The sequence below is a fragment of the Dermochelys coriacea genome, chromosome 2, assembly GCF_009764565.3.
Source record: "Dermochelys coriacea isolate rDerCor1 chromosome 2, rDerCor1.pri.v4, whole genome shotgun sequence".
Lineage (NCBI taxonomy): Eukaryota > Metazoa > Chordata > Testudines > Dermochelyidae > Dermochelys > Dermochelys coriacea.
In genome coordinates, this window is record NC_050069.1 from 182320291 (window position 1) to 182338957 (window position 18667).

The 18667-nt window shown below is 40.0% G+C and overlaps 1 protein-coding gene across 3 annotated transcripts in view; it reads right to left on the reverse strand.

The window, feature by feature from the left end:
* The window catches only part of BBS9 (Bardet-Biedl syndrome 9), a 461967-nt gene that overhangs the window by 47976 nt on the left and 395324 nt on the right, over window positions 1-18667 (reverse strand). The window contains exon 23 of one of the 3 annotated variants that reach the window (XM_043508761.1): window positions 5499-5518. The exons of the other annotated variants lie outside the window; for them this stretch is intronic. Coding sequence (XP_043364696.1) covers window positions 5514-5518 — 5 coding nt within the window. The 3' untranslated portion in view covers window positions 5499-5513. Of the gene's footprint in view, window positions 1-5498; window positions 5519-18667 lie in introns of those variants that run through there. 3 annotated transcript variants of the gene reach the window in all.

An 18667-nucleotide genomic window follows, 5' to 3' on the forward strand; every position in this document is an offset into this window, starting at 1 on the left:
TCCATAGGAAGGTTGGATTTTAAGGCTTGAAGACTGTAAACATTTTCCTTTGGAATTAAACAGAAGGTTGTCTACTCTCTTATTTACACTTCTATTAAAGTCTCCATAAGTCCCAACTCCCACAGAAGTCAATGGGAAAGCGCCCTTTGGTTTTAATGGGAGTTGGATCAGCCCCTAAGAGAACAATTCATTGTACTCCTGTTCTTTCCATACTCCTTGGTGTCTCCAGGCAGAATTATGTGGGCCTGTAGCAAAGTTGCTGCTCCAACACACTCCCTTATCGCTGGATGTGGCATTGCAGCACCTTCACCCCAGGCCTGGTCTACACTACAAAGCTAGGTTGACATAAGTCACCTTGCATTGACCTATCTGTGCATGTGTCTACACTCAAATTTATCTGTAATGTAAAGTGCCCCATTGCAATGACACAGTAACACCACCTCACTGAACAGCGCTAATCTGGGATCAACTTACTGAAGTCAATGCAGCATGGAGTATAGACACTCTGTGACCTATGTCAACCCTAACAATTTTCCAGCAGCTATCCCACAATGTCCGATAGTGACACTATGGTTTCAATTATAAAGGTATCATGGAAAACAGAAGCCACCCTCTTTCCTCTCCTTTAGCTGCCTTTTCCTGATTTCCCAGGTTGGTGAGCACACCTAGCATCTCTCCCTTGAGTGCAACTGGGCCAACTGACCATGCCAGTTCCATGCACTAGACACGCTCCTGTCTGGAGCAAATCGAAAGTATTGGATCACCTGGACCTATGGGGAAAAGAGGCTGTGGAGGTACAGCTATGGACCAATTGTAGAAATGTGGACATCTATGAAGAGACTGCACAGGGGATGCAGGAATACAAAAGGGATCAGTAGCGCTGCATGAAAGCAAAGGAACTGTGGTAAGCATATCACGACAGGATGCAACCATAGATCTCCCAGAGAGTACTGTGGATGCCTTCTAGGAGCCCAAGACACAGAACTCTGTCATGAACAGTGGGCAGGGTGGGACATGCAGCAGGGGGCAGCTATGCCGAGAGCCAGAATCTTTTTCAGACTCTGCTGCAGTCTAGCCAGTCCCACCAGACAAGCATGGATGAGCCCGCTGAAGGGAAAGAAACTGAAGGTAAGTGTGTACATGCATTTTTACTTACAATGTTTAAATATAAAGACAGCACCCAGCTTAGCCTCAAGTTAGCAAGACAGAGATAATAACTTTTCATTGTTTTACTCAGATGACAAGGGATAGCAGTACAGAGGTACAGTTGTTGTGCACTTTTCATTACCCTGTAGTGGTGGGAGTAGAAGACATGGAGAACAGTTTGTTTATGTACATAGATGTCCCTTGTATCCTCCTGAGAGATTGCAATGAAACTTTCATGAGATACTCCACAATTGTCTCCCAAAGGTTTCTAGGGATGGCTGCCTTATTTCATCCTCTGCAGTAGGACACCTTCCCACACCACTCCACAATGACTCAGTCACGCACAATTGCAGTGAACAGACTAGTATCATGCAGGCCCAGGTGGCTTTGGGACATCAGCAGCAGCTGTGCGCTATGTGACTTTGTGAACCTCAGGAGTGAGATATCAGCTAAAATCACCACCACCTGTGGAAAATAGTACTCAGGACTTGTCTACTCTTAAAATGCTACAGTGGAACAGCTGCTGCTATGCCACAGTAGTGCTTCAGTGTAGACACTACCTATGCCGACAGGAGGAATTCTCCCATCAATTCTCCCTCCACCTCCCAGCGAGGTGGGAGCTAGATCAACGGAAAAATTCTTCCATCAACCTAGAGCCATCTACAAGGCTTAACTACATTGCTCTGGGGTGTGGAGATGTGCTAATCTACCAAAAGCACATCCAGCTCTCATTCAGCACCTGTTTAGCAGTAGTCTTTCCTTGGTGTTGTCAAGGAGACCAGTGTATGTCTTCATGAGACAAGGGAGCAAAGGGTAGGCTGGGTCCCTTTGGATCACTACTGGCTTTTCAGCTTCACCAATGGTGATCTGCCAATTGGGAAAGATTGTCCCTGCTTGCAGCTTTCTGAACAGTCCTGTCCTCTTGGATATGTCAGTGTCATACATCTTCCCTGAGTAGCCAGCACTGATAGTGGTGAAGCGTTCTGGAGATCCACCAATGCTTGCATAACCATAGAAAAGTGGCCCTTTTGGTTAATGTACTCTATGACAAGATGGGTTGGTGTCAAAATAGGGATATGTATGCCGTCTATCACCCACCGCAGTTTGGGAATCCCATTGCTGCAAATCCATCTACTATTTTCTGCACATTGCCGAGAATCAATGTTCTGCATAGCAGGACACAATTAATGGCCCTACAAATTTGCATGGAAACAGCCCTCTCTGTGGATTTTCCAACTCTGAAATAATTTCACACTGACCAGTAGAAAACCAGCATGGCAAATTTCCAGAGTGTGATCACCACTCACTTCTCAAGAGTCAGTGCAGCTCTTATTCCAGTGTCCCTGCATCAGAGGGCTGGGGAAAGCTTGGCATACAGATCCAGGAATGTGGCCTTTTTGCATCTGAAAGTTCTGCAGCTACTGTTCGTCATCCCAGACCTGTATTACGATGCAATCCCATAAGTCAATGCTCATTTTTCAGGCCCAGAAGCAATGCTTTGTCATCTGCAGCTGTTCCAAGAATTCCACCAACAATTTTGAACTGGTTTTCACAAGATCAGGATCAAATAAATCATCATGTCTTCCATTGTTCTGGTTCTTCCTGAGGCTCTGCAAATACTGGAAGATCATTTGTCCTGTGTTTGCAACATTCAAGACAATACTGAAGAGCCCTGCAGGCTTTATGCTTCTATTAGAGATGGAGAACAGCAAAAAGTGCCATGTGGGTTTGTGGGATTTTAAAAAAAGCATTATGGATGGAGAAAGTTGCATGATGGGCACTTGACCCCTTGCTTCCAGCCATATCTGAGTGACTTGTTTCTGCCCCACAGTGCATTACAAAAATTTCCCAAAAGGCACTGTGCTGGGCGGAGGGGAGTGGCACACTGGAATACCTACCTCTGGTACACTGCACTTTGCATCCTGTTGTGTACATGCAGTGCCAACACATGTTCCTGTGTGTGCATATTTGACCACAACAGACTAACCGCGACAGCTTTACTCCGACGTAACTTGCATCGACCAAAGCTTGTAATGTAGACATGGTTTCTACTCAGTTTCCCCCACTGTTCTTTGGCCAAGTCCATCCATAAGAATGTCCTGGCCCTCCAGCCAGACCACTCTGCAGAATCCCACCCCTTCTGGGGCCACCAAGTCCTTTTTCCTATATCCAACAGAAACGTATATAAACCAAACTTCCAGCCTAACTGGGTTCAGCTGGCAGCCACCTCATTGCAGCATGCCTCTGCTGCTCTAGGCTATCCTCCTTTCTTACCATAGGCTTCTGTGGGGACCAACCCCACGGACCAGCACACTCCTCCCCTCTCAGGGTTTCAGGCAAGCTACAGCACTTCAAAGCCCCTATCTCCAGTCAAGCACCCAGCTCACCTCTGTTCTTCCTATCCTTCTTTCAGGCTGCTGCTCATAGAATAGGATCTCTCTACCTCCTCTCCTCTGGGTCTCCTCCTCCTGACTGGGATCACCCAACTTTTAATGAAAAATATCCTTGCTCTCCCACAGTTGGGCTTTATTTTTAATTAGGCCAAGCCCACCCTCCAGGCAGGTTAATTGGCCTTAAGTTCATATCAACCTCTTTCCAGCACGTGTGGACTAAACACCAAATCACGGGGCCATATTTTCAAAGAAACTACAGTTTATGCACATAAAGTCTGTACAGTATTTGCAAATACAAATTGGGTGTTAGACATGCAGTAATATGAGACACTTGAATATGCACAGCGAGGACTCTTTAGGTTTAAATTATTGCCTAGTGGCTCAATAAAGTGACTGACAGTAAGATACAGAGTCAGATCTTTGACCTTTTAAAGATTGCTTTGTGCCACTTTGGTAATAAAATCAGCTTGAGTGGCAAGGGGATGATTCTCTGCATGAAAAGGAATCCTCTGGCAATGTAAGACCAGCACACTGGCTCCTGCATGCCATCCCCTGTCGTGAGGAAGGAGTGGGATTTGCTGGGAGGAAAAGGATATGGCTGGAGTGTCCCTAAGGGGGCTGCTGCTGCAGCAACAGCTTTTAGGGTCAAGGTCAGCTGTATGAAAACTGGAGCTGCCCTAAGCGAAGTGATTCTGGGCACCAAAAATTACTGACGAGCTAAGAAGATAACATCAGTGGCTGGCACCCCAGGTAAGTAATAAACACTCTGCACATGCATTTGGGAGTTTTGCTTAGGTAAATAAAGACAAAGTAAAAATTTCAGGATTTGGTCCACTGACTGGATTCAAGGGCAACAGCAGTCAAATATTGCCCACGGGTTTAAACACTTCTCGGAGAACATGCTCTTTTGGCTAAAGCTATGAGTAATATAGTTATTCTTCACTCGTAGCAATAAAAATGGTACAGCTACTCAAAACATCACCATATTTTATACAGTATAGATAGATAGATAGAGAGATATCATATATGCACACCGTATGAATCAGTAGATATTCTTAACCATGACTGAAATCACTACAGACCTGTTAAGGGCCCAGTTCCAGAAGGGGCCTTCAAATATCACAGAAAGTCAGTGGAAACTGAGATTGCTCAGAACGCCTCATGACTAGGCCTGAAAGTATTTGAACAAGACTGTCTCTAAGTATTAACTAATACTGTGATTCAGTCTATAAACTGAAAAGGAGTACTTGTGGCACCTTAGAGACTAACAAATTTATTACAGCATAAGCTTTCATGAGTACAACTCAATGCATCCGATGAAGTGAGCTGTACTCACGAAAGCTTATGGTCTAATAAATTTGTTAGTCTCTAAGGTGCCACAAGTACTCCTCTTCTTTTTGCGAATACAGACTAACACGGCTGCTACTCTGAAACCAGTCTATAAACTGGTATTCCCTGAGACCTGTGCATTTCAAGGAAGTCAGTTTGCTTTCTTTGGAGGCTTACAGAGTACATGTACCTTATTTTGGAGAAAAGGCTGCTTGCTCCTGATCTAAAGTAACATCTATATAACATACTCCCAGATACCACAGTGACTAGAGCGCCTTACATATGCCTGTAATAATCCCATGACTGAAGTGATGAAAGTTTAACAATATTTTTGTGTAGCCCTGATACAAGTCTACACTGATAATCAGTTCATTATAATGAGGTTGTGAAAATAGAAGGGCTGTCCTTAATAAGTCTATCTGAGTATCTACCCATCCTATACAGTGTATACTACATATTCAAGTAATCTCCTAAAATACAGAGTTTAACAGTGTTGAGCTAACAGGCTTTCTTGAAAGATTTCTCTCTCAGAAACTCCTCTTTACAGAACAAGTTATATGTACTTTCATTCAGGCTGATTTTAACATCTATTTACTGTAACTTCTAAGACTGACAATCTTGTATTTTTGCCTTTTCTCAATCTTTTCAACCTGTCAAAGAAAGAAAGTGTGGGTTATGGTTCATTTCACTGCAAATGGCTAGAAGCCGCATTATATCACTGTCCCCCACTATAGAGTCTCTTGTTCTCTTTCTCTCTATTTATAAATGAAAACAGATGATCTCAATAAAATATAAATTCACAGAATTATGGTTTCCTTTATTCTAGTGGTACTGAAGTTTATGCATAATTGGCACAACATTTTATCCTGTGGTTTAAACTTTTTTAAAAACTTAAAAAGGAACTGTCCTGTTTAAGAACTTGATGGTTTCATTTAAATCCAGTCCATCATATTTTCTGATGTTAACAAATGTGGATTGACTGAACAGGACTGATCTGCAACACCATCCAAAACGCAGGAGAGCTCCATGGCTCACCTTTCCTAATTCAATCTCAAGCCTGAAGTCTGGACTATAGCAATAGATTGAGACAACCAGTGGTTTATCAGTAGTACAGACATAAAACTTAGGGTCAAATTCTTCTCTCACTTAAATGAATGTAAATTCATAAATTGATTTCTATTCAATGCAGAGCAGAACTTGGCTCTCAATGCTGCAAAGACAGTGTTAGTGAAACATACTTCTCTAGATATTTAATGTTAAATGTGAAATATACCTTAAAGTTTAACATTTTGGTCTCCTACTACCACTTGGATGCCAAAAACTGTCCATAGTTCTATCTAGTTAGGTATGGGTCAAGCAACATACAATTAGCAAGCCTATTACATATTCCACAGACAACGCTAGTGAATGCCAATTTCAATAACTGACTGGCATGCAACTGTAACAAGTCCACTGTTATGTTTCCATTGGGCTTGAATTAAAGTAAACTTTGTAAAAGGAAAGACCTTTTACACTTGGCTCCAAAGCACAGGATCAGATCCTCAGCACATGTAAACCAGCATAGTTCCATTGACTTCAATGGAGCTACACAGAGTTATACCCATGAAGGATCTGGCCTATAATGTTTTTGGGGCCCACAGCTCTTTTACTATCACAAAATTACTATTACAAAAAGGAACAAGGTAAGGTGTTTTTTAGATGTCACTCATCATGTACTGTATGTAGATAATGTTCCTAATACATCAATGTAAAGAAAAGGGTAACTGTGCAAGGAAGCATCTCAAAAGCTATTTCATATTTACTTTCCCACAATTGACTTAGAGCAAAAAGAAGGAAACTTTCAGGTTTATTGTAGTGTTTAGCTTAGGTAATGCAGAAACAACAAACAGCTCATTCCATGCTATCACATCATGAAATAACTGACTTTTACCAATCCTCTGCACTACTTCAACCTACATGGAACTTGCTCCATTGTTATCACTAAACATAAATTCACTTGATGCTGTTGCGTCAGTGTGCATGTTCTGTATATTTGAAAAGTTACACATATTAGGGTGCATAATCAAACTGGAAAGATGTAATTAAAGTGACTCACAGTGAGCCAGATTCTGTATCCATCAGAATCAACAGGAAATACTACCATTGACCAAAGTGGGTGCAGAATCAAGCCCAATGCCACTAATTTTCACAAAGAGTTTTTAAGTTTCAAAATTCAGCATCAGTAGAAGCAAGTTCATGTTATTTGGTAATAAATATTTTCTCAAATGGTTTCCAGTCCCCTCCATTTAAGCTACTGTCAACTTTCTCTACTCGCCTGAAAATCTGACCCAGGTTCCTCTCCTAGTCCGGCTGAGTTGGATAGTGACTAACATGGTGACCAGTTTGTGGATGTGGATATAATCCCAGTGTGAGTGCCGCTCTCCTCCTCCAAGCCAGATTTTGGACCTGGCCTCATGCTTTTTTCTTAAGCAAAACTCCCTTTCAATTCAAGGTTGTGACTGCTTCTCATTGAAACAAATAAGGAATGTAGAATTTACCCCTTAAATATAATACAGGATCCTAAAGGCTGTCCTGTTTCAATTTTAAGCTAAAATTTACTTAAAACATATATACATATAAATTTACTTAAAAAATAAAATCAGAGCAGACATTACAATTACAATCAAGGCAGTTGCTTACGGCACTTTCCATCACAAATAGATTATAAATTACATTCAAAGGAATCTTTTTACTTTTTAATCTCCTCCCATTTAAAATAATTTCTTTGGAAAATTATAACAATATGAACATGCTTTGTGTGTGTGAACATGAGAATCCTACTTCTCAGTTCATTCAAGTCATGCAGCCAAACATACCCCGTATTTAAAGCACACCTTGTTGTGTGGTATAAATTAGAAAAATTATTATTCACAGCAAGTTTATAACATACCATTAGGATAATAAACATGGTTAACAAAAGTTCTATAGTAGGCAAGGTCATTCCTGCACCTTATATTAGCTAGTGGTATTTCAAGATAAACTCGCTTTTTTAATCAAAAAATCCTAATCCAGAGGATTATAGACTTTTAAATGTGAAACTTTTTTGGTAGAAACTATCAGAGGAAGTAATTAAATGGATATGAAACAAACAGAAGCATATTTTTTTCTAGTTTAACTGTTGAATAGCCATTTTTATTTCTTACTTTCCAGCATATGTCAAAGTTGCTCAGTCAAGAAGTTTATGCTCTCCTAAACCTATATTGTTTCAAGAAAAAAAAATTAAAACTAAAGCACTATGCAAAGCCAGGTTATAAGCGAAATAGCAACTAGTAAAATGTGTTTCTCTGATGCAGAAAACGTAAAAAACAAAAACAAAAAATACCCCCAAAGGGATAAAATTGATAAAATATAAACCACATGAAACTAAGGAAGGCAGAAAACTCTAAACCTGACCAGAATTCATTGTCCACTCTCCCATCCCTGACAACACATGGGCCTTTATGCCTACTACTAATGGAAATCATTAACACCACCTTCAAAGAAACACAACTACTATCCTCCCTGCAATAGTCTTCTTCTTAGCATATGCACAACTTACTTCAGGTGGCACGTGACAGGGATTCATCACTGAATTTGATCCACTGGTTGGATCATCAGCTTCCCCGGCCCGGGTACTGATGGGAAGTGCAACATGAACTCTGATCCACACCCCCTACCCCCTGGAACTATTGCTTAATCTCCAAACTTCCATTCTTAGGCAAAATTGTTGAAAAAGCTCCATACTCCAACAAGTTGCGACATCTACCAACAGCTAGGTTGCTTCACAAATCATGCTCCAGAGCACTGCACATCATGGACATAGCGTTAGTAGCAGTAGAAGACAACCTCTTTATGGATATAAATACAGATTGTATCTTCATACTAATTCTTCTAGACCTCTCTACAGTATTGTGACTTAGTAATTCAGAAGGTACAGCCTACATGATACAATGGAAGTAGATGGTGAGGTGCTAACATGGCTCCAATTATTCCTTTCTAGCAGAACCCAGAGAGTGGTGATGAATAGCTGCTCCTTTCCTATGTATAGACTTTCATCTGCAGGAAAAAGGTTTTCTAACTTGTTTCCCAGAGTAATCAGCCTGAGCACCTCATTGCAACAAGGCAAAGAGATTAATAGTGTTTCAAAAATGGTTTGGCATTTAAATGGGCTCAGCCATGCAAATACTTATGCAAGTATCTTGACTTATCAGTGGAATTACTCACATGAGTAAAGTTACTCATCTGCGTACGTGCTTGAAAGATCAGGCTCTAATGTTCTTCGTGTTCTGCTGCCTGCACAAATTTGCTGATTGTTTCATTCTGCAGTTTTCTGTCACACAGCTTTTCTATTTATTTAAAAGAGCTCATGTGTCACTTGGCGACGCTGTATATTTGGGGATGAATCATGTCTGGTCCTCCCTCCGCAACCCCTCGATCTTCTAGAGTGATAGGAAAGGAGATTAGTCAAGTGTACAGACCACAAAATTAACAGAACAGTTAGTCTTTGATGTCTCATTCAATAGTTTGTCAGAGACATTGTAAGAAAGCCAGAATTAGGTAGTTGGCTGAACTTAGGCAAACTGGCTAATTCAGTATATTGCAAATAGAAGTTTTAATTCAGAAGGCCTGCAGAATATAGTGTAACAATCATTATAAACCTGAGACAGAAGCCTAATTTTTTCTCTTAAACTTAACGAACATTACCAGCCATAATTATTTGGCTTGAACATATTTTTAAAAATTGGTTAACTACAGTATGGGCGAAATGGCATAAAGATAGCAGCATTTACAAGTCACAGATTCTTTCCTTCTTCTAAAAAGGCTTGTATTCATAAGGCTCTGCTACAGAGATGGTATATGAACTTAAGTGGTCATTTAACTTCTCTCTGCCTCTGTAAAATGGGGATAATTCTGAATATTCAACTGTTCTAGCTAAAGGAAGTTCAAAAATACTACAGTGAATTCAAACATCAGGGCATAATACAGGATGCATGTTTAATGGAAGCCAATATACTTCGGATATAGGGATGTTTGAGACTCAATTCACATAATGTCAGGAAAATGCCTTGACATCCTCAGAGGGAATACAAAGTGCAAATATTATAATTAGAATCAACTTAAATTTCATTATCATCTCTTATAGTAATTGTGAGCACGAGCTGTGACTTGGGAGTCATATATCTCTTGACAGAAGTGTGGTCTCCTGTGACTTTTTTAACTGGCCTTCTGTTTGGGTCCTGGAGGAAGTTTATGCTCTAAGCAGGACCTATCTATTTGGAGTCAGGATCCTGTAAAATGCTGCATATCCTCAATTCCCATTGACTTTATTGGGACTTGAGAGCACTTAGCACTGTGTAGGCTTAAGACCTTTGTTCCTCTCAACCCTGACAGTCAAATTTGGGGACTTGGGAGTAGATGCAGTTCATTCACACACACACACCCCACCCTCCCACCTCCCACATGGGAATCTTGAGATTACCACTGTAATACTATGCCCGACTCAGCAGCACCCCTTGGATGTCATCCTGAACTTCATGACATTCTCCCATAATACAGCTTGCCTCATTTGAAGAAATGCCATGGGAAAACTGATCTACTGTGAAATCTTATGTCCGTCCTAACCATTTCTTTAAAAAGCTACAGATTCCCATTGCTTTTCTATGATCACTCACTAGGCTTTTCACGAAGAAGAGTAATTCTTCTTCCCTAATGACCTCTAATCATCTTATCAAGTTTTATATATATAATCAGCTTTTCCTATGATTTTGCCTGCTGCTCATTCCAGGTAGTATAGAACATTAGCCGTCAGTAGACTAACTAGCACTGGATGAAAGTGATTTAACTTATTGCCATTACCCAGTTAAATTGTCCTGTATCATCACAGTGTGGAACGGTGATTTGGGAGTTCCAGCAGCAGCACTCGGATGGAAACTGTTGGAAGTCTGTTATATGAAGTGCTGGAATTATTGGACTACTCCTATCTGTGCTGTGTAAGCGCTTTTAGAAGATGCTGGAGCTTGTTTCTTTACGTACACTATAAATTTTCAATGCCAATTTTAGACCCTAAAAGAAAGGGTTTGAGCCAAAGCCTCCAATGGGAGTCTTTCTGTTGAGTTCAATGGCTCAACTCCTCGCCTACCTTACACAAAAAGATTAGGGAAAGGTTGTACAGTTTTCACAGCCACAAATGGTAGCCTAGGGGTATAAGGTGACCCTTTATTAACTTGAACTGGCTACCCCACACTCCCCCCAATACACCAGTCAGTATTGTAGTTGTGCCAGCCTGTTGGCAGACGTATACTGCACTGGGTATTGACCTGGAACAATTTACTCTTTCCATGGAGCAGCAGGGAGACTGGGGTGAGGTTGTGACTAACCAAGTCACAATCTCCTTCACAGGCTGCTCCAGGGACAGCACAATAATGTGTGTTCCGTTTCTCAGGGCAAACTGTTCCCTCATGACCTAGCTGTTATTCTGTAGTTTGGGCAATAGTTTATCTCTCTCTATATATCTATATATACACATTGTTTTTTAAGACAGTCTCTACTTCTGTGTGCAGGACCATTTGGGCTTTAGTGGGAATTAAGTGTGGCCAGCACCTCCAGCAGTTGTTCAGGATCTTGTGTGATCAAGCTCCAAAGCTATTTCCACAAAAAGGGGGGTGCAACTCTGATAGCTGGCTTATAAAGATCCTTTCTGAATAAAAATTATATCCATGAACATCTCGGAACAAGAGCCCACTTCCTTTTCAAAGCATCACAGTCTGTACACAGCCTATGTACAAATATTATATTCTGATAAATAGGCTGCTTTAAAATAGCACTAGTCATGCTTTGTGCCTCCACTGTCTGGAATGCAGGCACATGCAGTTTGGAGGCAACCTGCAGAGCCTGCATGCTGAGCTCTGTCCTACTGGTGTACTTCACATTTAAAGTGTTGTGATGTACATTTTTTAAAAATATTTGTTGTCCTGAAAGTCGTTATATACATGGAAGAAGCAGCATTCCTCCCACGACCATATTAGAGTAGAACCACTTCTCAATTTTATTTCTATTTTAGATGAAAGCTGCTTTGAGTTTTAAGAACCTAAAAGATATTGTCTTATTTTGAACAGGAAATTACACCCCACTATGACTAAGAATGCCTACAACACAGAACTTCATCATACTGAGAGCTGGTACCCTCAGTCAAATACACACCAAAGCATTCATAATGAAGCACCGATGTATAAGAGAAAAATACAATAACGACACTTCAAAAATGGTAACATATGTTTAAAATACTAAAATAGGGTGCATTATATATCTTATCAGTTAATGTCTTTGTTTAACAAAATATAGGAATTCTCCCTATCTGTGTTCTATAGAATATATATACACATTATTCCTTTTAGTACCAATAATTTGAAGTAAAGTTCTGGTTTTTGTTTTTCTTTTTTGAGGGTGGGAGTGCTGAAAAAGGTATATAATGTACTCTTGGAAATCTATGAAGGATTTTGATAAGTGCACAATAGTAGAAAACTCAAATGGGTCTCTTTAAGGCCGAGAAGGAGATATAATGTAAATAAAATTTACATTTATTTCAATTAGAATGTACTGTACATTAGTGGTAAAGTTCGGGTGGCAGGTACAGCTGATGTGTATGTGTTTATATTTGTGACATATCTTCAAAATTAAAGCAAGCCCCTGAAACAACTGGAAGGCCTACTGTCAGTTTTGAAACCCCCTAAAGATAGTTCTAGGATCCTTCAAGTTGAATATCCTCATTTCACTCCTACATTACACTGGTGACATATGTTTATGTTATTACACTATAGACATGTCCTTCTGACATGCTAGGAATTAATGTTTCTGATTTCCAAAGAAAAAGAATGGCTTCTGATTACCAGCTAACCAGTATAATGGGGCATGTTAATGCTGCTGGGAAATTATATGCATCACTAATATACTTCTTACACTAAGGCCAATATTTTCTTTAGGTCTGGCATTTCTGCTATACATTTTTACACAAACGTCTCTGTAAATTCTTTTACATTATTTCTTCCATAAATCAGATCTAAGAACACTTTGGGTACCACAGTTACATACAATCCCTTTTGTAGAATTCCATTTAAAGGTCAGCTATGCTTGTTAAGATTTTTAAGGTGTCTGTTGCATTTAAATCGAGTTAAAAAAATGGAATGAAATCTACTACGAGAGAACAATCCCACATAAATGAAAACCATGTGTAAACGTTCAATAGGCCAACTATGTAAAAACGTGTTATATACTGTGTTTATATGTATTTTATTCACAGACAAGGTTTGTTATTAGGATTATATTGATTTCCTGGTGCACATGAATGTTAACTGTGCCATTGTATCATTGTGTATATGTTAAACTCCTTTCTCTAGCTTTAAATATAGACAACTATAATGTGGGAAGTTGACTGCTTCTTTCAAAAGATGATTTTAACTTATACTTGATTTATAATATATTTTGATTGGAGAGTCATACTGGTAACCAGATTTATTTGCAGATGGCCCCTACATATAACAGACCAAATCAACCTCCTAGATCTGAAACCTCTGAACTTTGGATACAGATCTGAATTTTATAGCACTGAAACATCTTTAATCAGAAATGCTGGCTGTTAAATTGCACCCAAATAAGATCATTTCCATCAGACCCAGACTGTGCAATGTCTAATTTCCTAGTACCTGAGGGAGTTCAAAATCTGGAGGAGCGTAAGTAGACTGAGGCTAAATCCAAAGATCAATGAGGTGACACAGGGAAAGTAATGAGGATACTACAAGGATGGGTCTGATCAAGCCAAACACTTAAGTATGTGCTTAATTTAAGCATGTGAATAATCCAATTTGATGAGACTACTTACATGGTTATAGACAAGCAAATGCTTAGGTGCTGTGTGGAATCAGGGACCTAGTTCTTGTCCCATTATTGAGCGATCTTGACTGCCCTATGTTTAAGAGCTTTACAACTTGGGAGAAGCTCACTCTCTTCCTGGTATCCCAGGCAGCATAAGTGGCTAATAGCCCCTTTTTTCATCTGCAGCTGATTAGACCTTGTGAATTCCCCCCCCCCATAATCTGGTCTCATGCATAACTCCTAGTTTACATTAATGCAGAACACCGCATTTGTGTCTACCCTTGAAGACTTCACAGATGCTACAGAACACATTGTGTTAGGTGCTGTCATCCGTAGGGAGCACATTACACAACTTCTCCTGAAATACCACTAGCTCCTACTTGCATCTCAGTGCAATTCAGAGGCATCACCTAGATACCTGAGTGACTGTCTTTCTCCTCATGTGCCAAAAATGCATCAGAGGCATTTGATCTAGCAGGCTACAGAATGAACAGCTGGTTATAGGAGTTCTCAGTGTAGGGCCCTTGTCTCAGGAATTTGCTCTCCCTCTGAGTCCCAAAGAGCTAGAGGCCATTGACCTTTTCTTTTCTCAAGCCAATCACTTGACTGGGAAAGTAGTCTGGGAGATGGGTGTGACTGTTGATTGCAAGAAAATATCTGTGGAGAATCTTCTTTCCTTCATGCTGTTTAACTAAGCAGCAATCACGAATATTTATTTAACTTTTATGCACACATCCTAAGACATGTGCAGTATAGAAGACAAACTTTATCAACAACAAAAAATTGATGGTACCAATGATGTCACAAAATGATGCATTTGCTGCATGCCTCTCACAACGGGTTAGCAGAGACACTCAGCATACAAACCTGTGCTTCATTCCATTTTCATTTTTGCTTTGGTGATTGCTTTTAAATATAAATGACTAAACGTGGCTACAATACGGTACATTTTGGTTTCCATTTGTCAATTTTCAGCCAAATATGAAAGCCCACATCCTATCTAAATAAAACAAATCAAATGAAAGCATTATCCCCTTTCATAGAAAGTGCTGTAACTTGGAATTAAGGGCTTTGTTTCCCAAATAAACTGAAGAAGAAGAAGAAATACAGCTGAGTACAATTTAGAACCTGATTTTCAAACCAAGCCTCTGTTTTTTCAGGCATAAATTGCAACTGTATTGGCTTGCCAGGAAAAAGCCTGAATAAACTGTGAGCACAAATATGGAGATTTTGAAAATCATGCTCTATTTTCCATACACAACATTCTGACCATGCTATTTCCCTCCTTCATTACTAGCAGTCTATTCTGTTGATGTAGAAAAAGGTGGCCAAACTTCTCATAGAATGTAGCTCAATGTAGCAATGAGGCCCAACCCAAAAAACCCAGCCTGAGCATTGATAAATTAGGTCAAACAGAGATCATAATCCAAATTTTGGACCAGCTTCTCAGCCAGCATAGATCGGCATAACTTTAATAAAGTCAATGGAGCTACAGCTATTTCCACCAGAGAGGAAACCAGGCCATTCATCAGGCTACACAAAACACCCTGGATATTAAAATCCTGGGCCAGATCCTCCACTGGTGGAAAATGGCATAGGTCCATGTCTTGGGATTATCTCTCAAAAAATGGAAGGCCCAAGCAGTTAGACTTCAGCTGCTGGAAACAGATGTGGCTCAATGGACTTTCTACATCTACAATGATTCTACTCATTGAGATCTGAGCCTGTAACCTTTGGAAAGGACATACTTGGATCCAAACTCTGCTGCATGGGCCCTTCTCTTTTTCAGTGTAACCACTTGCTACTGGAAAGATTTTGGAATATTTGAAGAACATTGACAGAAACCTTTCTAAACACAGTGTGACAAAGTCAGTGCTAACAGATATAAGAGAGTGGTGAGGGCAGATATATCAACCCTAGAATGGTGAAGGCCCTATTCCCTATGAGTTGAAAAAAGGTTAGCTCAGGTTAACTAGAGACACTTGAGGCCAGTTAAGGGCTGCTAGTGACCTTCAAAAAGTGACCTTCTTCTGGTGAGTGAGAGGAGTGGAGAGATGAGAGACAAGCTGCAGCAGGGGTAGTGGCAGAAGGAAGGAAAGGCTTCCCCTGAGTGGAACACTGGCTCTCTTCCTTATAGGGAAAGAAACTATTCTAACAACTGCTTGGGGAAAGACTGACCACTGGGACCAGCATAGTAACTTAACCCCCCAGAGAGGGGGCAGGGAAAAGTATTGGTTTGGGGGCGGGTTGTTTTGCTTAAGAGAACTTCTTGGACCTACCCTGAGGCCCACCATGTAAACAGGGAAAATAAAACCAGAGTAAAGAGAAAAACTCTCTGGAGTCAGACTAATTTACTACAGGCCCCACCACCATCCATGGGAGAAGTGCTGAGGCAGACAAGGTATTTAGCTACAATAGAAAATGCACCACTAGGAGTGTTTGCCCTATTATATAAAATTGTTTTGGGAACTCCTCATGTCAAAATAAAGCTTAGAGAACAGATGGAAACATCACAGGAATTGATGTACAAATGTTGATTAATCAGTGTTGAGAATAATTATTTATGATAAAACTCGTCATATGATTTAGCAATTGATAAGTATTTCCAAATCACCACCTGTGTCAAGACTTTACCAGATAAGCCCTGAAAGCCCACCTCCTCATCTCTAAAAGCAACCTCTTACTTCATCATTCTTCTGTTCAGATTGTAAATTCTTTTACTTGCAATGTTTCTTTTGTTTTCTTGACACAGTATTTAACAATTACTACTTGAGCTAAATAATAAATCAGCATTTCCTACTTCCTCTGTTATATCTGTGATGTTTACAAGTTGAAACCTCCTATATGGGAAATGTATTTCTTGATGTAGAGCTAATAAATGCAATAGTTTTCCCTTTCATTTATAAAAGTGTGTCAAATAGCTGCCAAACTAAAAAGAAATAAACTCTTAAGTCTGGTTAAGAATACAGTGGCAGTACTGAGTCTGCCCTTCAGAAATAAATTAAATATGGTGTAGATTAACTTTCTCATATGCTGTCCATGTTATTTTAACATTTAGTGCCAATACACCTCTGTTTTGACTATTTCATTAATGAGGACAATTCATGCTGTGATACCATGGACGTTCCAATGACAGGTTCCAGAAACGGAACGAGGTGCTGATTGATACATCCTTATGCACTGTGTTCACATTTTAGGGCCAGGCAAAGTTCAAGATGCTTCATTTCTCCATATCTGTTTGCGTATCCAAAATTAAAGAACTAGGATGTAGGCTTTCAATGGAATTTCACTTAGCATTTCCCTAAGTGCATTATTACACGACTCTCCAGTATTCCACTGAAGTATCTTTGCTCTGTGCTGAGCTGAAATAGCTGCCTGGGATGGCACTAGGGTCTCCAGTCAATCAGCAAGACGAAGTGTTGCACTGAGCCCCAATGCAGTAGTTCATCCACTGCAGGTGACACTGCATATAGACAAATTATGTCAGTTTTGTGGAGGGTGGCGCATGTGGAGAGAGATGGGAGAGAGAAGAGGGAACAGAGAAGAGATAGCAGTATATCTCCAATACTGATGTCTTTGTCTACATTTGCTTCATCCCTCTGCTCTGCGTTTTTTCTGAACTAAATTGTAGGACAGTTGGTAGCACCCTTAGAAAACATAAAAGATAAGCAAGGATCCCATGATATGAAGTGGTGAGTCCCACAAGAAGGGACAGGGTATGCAATCCAAATACTTCATACAAAAATATTTTCCTAAACATTTGGGTTCCCCAGATGGGCTGGTATTTGGGAATTTATTTTATTTTATCTAAGGTTGCACATCCTTAATAATAAATGAGTTAGGTTTAAAAGCCCCAATTTACTATGTCTTTTGAAAATGGCTAAGCCACAGAAGCTGTCTGGATAGCAGTAGCACGTCCACTCTACGCCCAAAGGTTCTATGCTGGTGATTCATACAGAAGTATTACTATTATCGTACTGATAGTAATAAACACTAGGTTTAATTTTAAATGGGGCTTAAAAATCCATTTCCTTCCCTCACCATTTGCTATTTATTTTTCAGCTACTCAGTATTCCTGGAGAGTTGGAAAAATCTTAAACATTTCAACACTTAGCCATACTGTTGAAAACTTTATCTTTAACAGCATAATATTTCTAAATTAAAGTTTCTTGTCTGGAACTGACTAGGTAAATACATACCATGTATGTATATTTTTCTTTTCAAACTTCCATTTTAATGTATGTCTTTCCATTTCAAATCACCAATTTATATCATCTGCATCAAGGTTGAGAGACAGTGAAGGAACAAGCTTTTAATGCCAGAACTCCCACTTCCTACATCTCGCTCTCTTGAATGGCCCTTTCAGCAGCTTTTGGGCTGATGAGAATAATTACAAATAAAATGTTTTTCATCTGGATGCTGGTTTATAATACATACAAGTTCCAGTTCTGAGATCAGGCAATGCTTATAACTAACAGAGTAAGACTGATTCTCCATTTTGTGAGACCCCCTTAAACTCCTCTGGATCAGGCTACCAGAACACCCTTGGTGAAGGGACAGTCCCTAGGTGGTGTAGAGTTCAAGATGTTTCAGAGATGAGGGGAAGGAAGCTTTGGTGGAGAGCTGCTGAGCTCAGGGTGTTCTCAGCTGCCAGAACAGCCCTTTGATGTGATAGGCAGCCAGACACAAGTTAGAACAGCCCCGGCTGCTCTTACCTATAGACTCCTACTGTGATTTGATGTGTGGGTGAAAAGAGCTATTTGTGCACAAACTAAGTTTCTCTTTCTAATCATTTTAAGATGGAGTACAGAAGCCATAGAGCCAAACTCTTTAGAAGAATAACAAAATTGCCTGAGGGGCTGCAGAAGGAAAAAGGGCAATCAGTCTTTTAGTTGCAAATGGCCAAGGCAGAC